Source organism: Galeopterus variegatus, unplaced genomic scaffold, assembly GCF_000696425.1.
Source record: "Galeopterus variegatus unplaced genomic scaffold, G_variegatus-3.0.2 Scaffold1012, whole genome shotgun sequence".
NCBI lineage: Eukaryota > Metazoa > Chordata > Mammalia > Dermoptera > Cynocephalidae > Galeopterus > Galeopterus variegatus.
This window is the reverse complement of record NW_007727123.1, coordinates 330,582-336,973: the sequence shown is the minus strand read 5'-3', so window position 1 is coordinate 336,973 and position 6,392 is coordinate 330,582. Positions and strand designations below refer to the sequence as shown.

At 37.7% G+C, this 6,392-nt stretch overlaps 1 protein-coding gene across 1 annotated transcript in view; it reads right to left on the bottom strand.

The window, feature by feature from the left end:
• SCAPER (S-phase cyclin A-associated protein in the ER) overlaps positions 1–6,392 on the bottom strand; it is a 396,020-nt gene that overhangs the window by 65,676 nt on the left and 323,952 nt on the right. The window contains exon 18 of the mRNA XM_008574198.1: positions 2,670–2,902. Coding sequence (XP_008572420.1) covers positions 2,670–2,902 — 233 coding nt within the window. The remainder of the gene's footprint in view (positions 1–2,669; positions 2,903–6,392) is intronic.

Here is a 6,392-nt window from a genome sequence, read left to right as displayed (position 1 = left end):
CGGGAGCGCTGCTGCGCTCCCAGTGCCGCACTCTCCCGAGTGCGCCACGGGCTCGGCCCCTATTCCAGTTTTCTTAGAACTATGCTAAACACTGTAATTGCTAATATTTTCATTTTATTTAAAAAAATGCTGATGTTTAATAGCCAAAAATGATTAGTTGGACATACTGTGAAAGACCTTTTTATTTGTTTTTGTATCCCAGGATCTTGTGCAGTGTTTGGCAGAAAATGAGTACAGTACTTTGAACTGATAAATATTTCTAAGAATTCCTTAGATCTAGAAACTTGAGACTAAACCCTGTAAAATAATGAGGATAAATACTGTAACTATCTCACCTCTCTTAGATACCTTCCTGCCTCTCTTATGCTAGATGAGGAAAAGGAAGGGAGGTATGTCAGGGTCTGCTCCAGCTCTACCTCAGGAGCATAGGCCAGAGAACAGCTCCAAAGACTGTGCTAGAACCCCTTCCATGCAACTTCACAACTGACAAAAATGCCCAGATTGTTGCAGGGAGTAGAGTGAGATGTCTTGTCAGTTCATATCTGGGAAGGTGAGAATGCAAGTAGAGAAATGATTAACATGGTCTATGTGCTACACTAGGCAGATCTGAGATATGCTTTATGGTTCTACACATGGGCGTCATCAAGCCTACTAACAAGGCACTATCTATAAGAAAACAATATTCACTAAAAGTTTCAAATCAGAGAAAGATTGGCATGGGGTTATTCTGAAGTAGTGTGATTGTCAATCATCCTTTTTAAGTCACATGAGTTATTTGATTTGGCAGATTTATCACTGCTATTTTTTTCCCCAATACTTTCTTCCTTTGAAATGGATTTGGCAACTATAATAATATATGTGAAAATGTACGTATTTTCTTGTGGAAGGCCCACTGGAATTGCATTGAAGCATTTTTCTGGGCCTTCTGCCTCATCACAGCCAAAGCATGTGGCTAAGTCGTCCAGACAAGAATGCAGGGTTGCTGCATCATGGGGTAGCCCAAGGGAGAATGCTGGGACAGAATGACATTTATCAGCAGGAGAGCTAAGTTCTACAATGACCTAAAGGACATGGGGAAATTGAATGGGATCAAGGAACTGAGAGAAAGGCCATGGAGGGTAAAAGTCAAGTGCTATAAGATAAATGGTTGTGGACCCAACGGGCCTGGTGATCTCCAGCAATAAATATGCTTGGGGAAAAAGGGCAGGCAGATGGAAGGGATAAGTGAGAAAAATAATCAAGGGTAAGGAATATACTGAATGAAACAACTGTTCCCAAGAAAGCATTATAAGAAACCAGAAGAAATTTATGAACTGTGAAAGAAGCAAATGCAGAGGAGGGTATTCTCTTTCTCCTATTAACCTACCATAAGCTTCAGAGAGCAGCAAATTGCATGGATTTTGCGAGCCAGAGATCAGTGCAGACCACAGAAGAGTTGCTGATAGGTGGAAGAGGTAATTGATTAATACCAGATGGAACCCTGTTGGGAAATTAAATGTTCCACCTGATTCAAGATTCACAAGGGAAAAAGAGTTCAGATGCCAAAGCCGGAGTAAATTTCCCTGGAGAAAAGGTGACCTTAGAGGGAAGCAGAACAGGTGGCCTTGAACAGGTGCCAGAAATTGCCACATTTGTGTAGTGGAAAGCACACAGGTGTTGAGAGTCCAGCTGGAGGCGAGTTCTAGTCTCAGCTCTCCTACCTACTTTTTAACTTATCTATTACACAACCTTGGGCAAAGTACTTAACCTCTCTGAGTGATTTCCTCACCTACATCTGAATTAGAAACCCTACGTTATACGACTGCAAAGACTTTACTATAATACCTCACGTGAAATGGGTGCTCCACAAATGGCAGCTATTATTGTTGTTTTAAGTCTGAACCAAATTCACAACCAGAGATAAACTGAGATAGGGGAATTCTCAGCATTTCCTTGAGCTGGAAAGAGTTGATATCAAGAAAGTTGTAAAAACTCCAATACTACATATTCTAATATTACATATCTAAATATCAAGAATAACAGCTGAGCTCTAATTACATTGCTTTTCATTTAGAGAATTTTTGTCTCTGTACAAAATGTGTTTTTTAAAAAATCCATCGTGCTCTTCTGTGTTTTCCAAATTGCTTTTGTCATTGAGCACATAATACATTTAGAATTAGGAAAAAAGAAGTTATTTTAAATAGGGGAGGGTGGAGAGACAGACACACTATCTGCTACTGCAAGACAGCCTGAACACCTGATGTAAAGTGGCAATGAAGAGAGGGTGATACATCTGAGAAGTGTTTACAAGGTATTCCTGGTGTTCTCTGCCGTCTGTACAAAATGTGTTTTTTAAAAAATCCATCGTGCTCTTCTGTGTTTTCCAAATTGCTTTAGTCATTGAGCACATAATACATTTAGAATTAGGAAAAAAGAAGTTATTTTAAAAAGGGGAGGGTGGAGAGACAGACACACTATCTGCTACTGCAAGACAGCCTGAACACCTGATGTAAAGTGGCAATGAAGTGAGGGTGATACATCTGAGAAGTGTTTACAAGGTATTCCTGGTGTTCTCTGCCGGGAAGTTGTGGATAGCCTTGCCATCATGTGGGCCCGGAGGTTTAAATTATTTTAATACAGTTTTTTTTTTTAAACAAAGAATACAGTTTTAAGAAATCTAGCAATTTTACCTGATAAGGTCCTGAACCCGACTGTTAAAAGCATCACCTTGTGAGGGTTTGTTTTTCATTTCCTGTGTTGATATTTTTGGTGTAGCTGGCCGGCTGTTTCCATCTGGTCGATTGGCAATCAGGCAGCCAAAAACCACAACACTGACTTTGAGAAGTCCAGTTGTCAAGCTTTCAAAAACTTGTTTATTTGCATTTCTTCCCAAAATAGCATTATTTTCATCTGGAACATAAACCTAGATGAAAAAATGTGCAGTAAATGCGTTTCAATAAAACCACCAAAAATGAACAGAGATGATTTAGAACATTTCTGGAATCATAAATAATTTTGAAATTCTATAGATGACAATCTGAAAAGTTCAAGAGTACTTGCTCTGAAGTCAGATTGCTAGTTCAAATTTCAGCTTTGCCCTCACTACCTGGGTGACCTTGGGCAGGTTACTCATTTTTCTCATCTATAAAACAGGGATAATGACAGTACCTATATTATAGAGTTCTTGTGAGGATTAAATGAGCTAATGCACATAAAATGCTTAGCACATGCACAGGCACATAGTAAGTACTCAATAAACATTTATTTAATTGAATAAATTATATTAAATTTATATGAACTCAGAAAATAAAACAATTGATAAGCTGACAGCATTGTTTCTTGTTAGAATGAATCTTTAAAATATCCAAGCTAAATTCCTCTGTTAGAATAAAATTTGCATTTATTATTACAAAATGACAAAATAGTTCTTTTCCTAGTACAAAGGGTCACATTCAGCTCTCTTTGTGTATAGTTTACAGGAAGTAATGTGGTCATTTAATGTTGGGGCTTGGAGCCAGAACCCGGGCTTGTATTCTGGCATTGCAGCTATGTGATCTAAGTTCCTTGCTTTCTGTATCTCCTTACCTCCCAGGACTACTATGAAGTTCAAATAAGAAGAAGTTTGGTAAACTATTATACTCCACAAATATATTTAGTGACAACCAGACTTCGCTTCATACTCACTCTTTACCTATGCCACTTCTATTAAAGATAGAGGAATAAATGATCACTTGGATCCAAAAGGAGGATCTGTATAAATACAAGCAACTTATTGTACAGAACTAGGCAAATAGTCCAATTCAACCACAGGGGAGCCAGGAAATGTCATTCTATCATGTACTTGGAAAGAGGGGGAGAATAAGAACATTTGGTACACAGCATTATTGACCGTACAGTAATATTCATTGTTTTTTTCCATTAGGACTATGCAAATATTCACAGCTAACCTATTTAATAAATGATGATTATATTTACTTTCTTCTTCTTCAAGTTTTTGGTTTCACTGAGGTAACCATTTTTATTTTATGTTGAATTTCCTATTTATGTATCAATTCACAGTCAATCTTTCCGGTTAAAATGAAATTTCCTCTCAAGTTTAAACACATCAAGGATTGTTGATTCCTTTTCTTTCCCCAGTGGAGACACTCTTCCTTAAATCTGTCATCCTCCTGCTCTAATCTGGACTGGCTAATCTTTAGGCCTATTGCACAGCTCTCATTCTGAGATTGTCCCTTCATCTTTGTCCTAAGAATTCCTTTCACCTCTCCCCTGGGTTAGAGTCCCTTATTTCTAGGATCCCATGACTTCTTTTTCTTCCCATATAATTCTCTCATTTTGTTGTAGGATACATTCCAGCAATTTCTTGACAAAGTGTGCATGGAAAGAAACATTTTGAGATCTAATATGTATTAAAATATCTTCATTCTACCCTTACACTTGACTGGTAATTTGGTCGGGTATAGAATTCTTGGTGGGAACTCCTTTTCCTTCAGTTTTGAAGGACTTTTCCACTGTTTTTTACTTAAAGCACTGCTGTTGAGAAGTATACTGTTATTCCTGATGCCTTTGTACATGACCTATACTTTACTCTCTAGAAACTTAGGAACTTCTTATACCTGATTTCCTTCTCCTTAGAATGGATCTTCTTTCATTTTATTGTGTGAAAACTCAGTGATCATTTCAATCATCAAGTCACACATTTCATTTTTGGGAAAATTTCTTGCATTATTTCTTTGCTAATTTCCTCCCATTAATTTTCTCTGTTGGATTTTGAACCCGAATTGAGCCTCTTATTCTCTGCCTATAGCTGACAACTTTTCATTTTCTATTCATTGGGGCTTTGTCCTTAATTTTATAAACACCATTTTGTCAGTTTTGCATAAAGGAAACACAAACTGAAAAACTCCAGTAACCATCTAGCAGTTATAGAAAAAATCTTGTTGCCCCGTAGGGGGAAAGCCTTCCGTATTAGGCTTGCTGGAATAAATCCCAGGATCTCAGACCCAAGTCCATGGGCCTCCTCTATACTGAACAGTCTTTTACTATCTCATCATGGTCTCCTATTTTCCAGCAGTGAACCTCACATCCAAGTCAATCACCTCATCACATGTTTTCATAGGCTTTTGTTTTTTCTAATTTCCTTATTTAGTACAGGCCTTTTCAATGNATTCTATTCAAAGCAGTATGCTGTACTGCTGTCTCATCTAGTTGGATATCACTGTTACTTGACAGAGATAAAATAACTCATGAGCAGCCTTCTCTTTTGGGACACCTCTAATAGATGAAATGCACACATACCTGAGTTCTGATATCTGCTTGGAAACCAACACTTGAGTTTGAACTTACTTTCAGCAGAGCTAAGGAGCCAACAGCACACTGCAAGTTGAGGGGCCAGTCCTTAGCAAAGGTGTGCAAATGACATCCTCCCCTCCCCCTGAGCTGCTCTATTGCACACCTGGCTTACCTGAGTCTGGAACACATTCTATCCTGGGGTGGGTGGTCTGTTGAGGGCAGGGGAAGGTTACCTTCCCAGCATGCAGCTGTGCTTGTAACTACCACCTGCTGGTGTGTACCAGGTCTGGCTTGGGAAAAGACAGAGCTATGTAGCTTTTGGCCCTTCTGAATCTGTCACCTCTGAGGCAGAAATCTAAAACTACACTTTCCTTTCAAATGGATGAGAGGTATTTCTTTTAGTATATTTCTTTGAATACACTGGTCATTATTTTACTCTTATAATAGCCGCAAATTACAAGGAAATTTCATGTACATATTCTTATTGCAAATTTTCCCTTTCCCCTCAAAAGATATTTGACCTCTTAAAATCTGTAGATATTTCATATAGTTTTAGACAAAGAAAGAACCTTAGAATCAAATATTTTTATTTTATCTTTGGGGAAACCAAAGTCCAGAGAAGAAAGAGACGTTCCTGAGGATAAAGAAACCAATAGAGGTGGAAATAAGCACTAGTGCTGATTCTCTAAACCTACTCCAAGAAGAAAACTAATACTTATAGGACCAAGCCCTGAGGCACAATGTTTTTAGGAAAATTAAATTAAAAGTCATTATTTTTAAAAGCCAAGCTTGTACTCTTTTTTCCCCACTATCTCCCCTTACCAAAGTGGATTCAAATACTTTCTACATTCTTGTTTGCAATACAGATAGATTCTTTTATTAGCAGTATAAATCCATTGTTCTGTAATGTGAATCCACGAAAAAGAAAATTAAATTAATAATCAGTAGTAATTCTATATAACTATTTTTTATTATTCTGAAGCTGGGTTTATGTATTCCAAGTTGTGCAGTGTGTTCACAATGGTCAGAATATGAATTAAGTTCACTGAGAACCAATAGGAGATTGTTTAGAAAACTTCTGTCAAGACAGTATCAGAATATAGGAAAAAGAAGACAAAAAA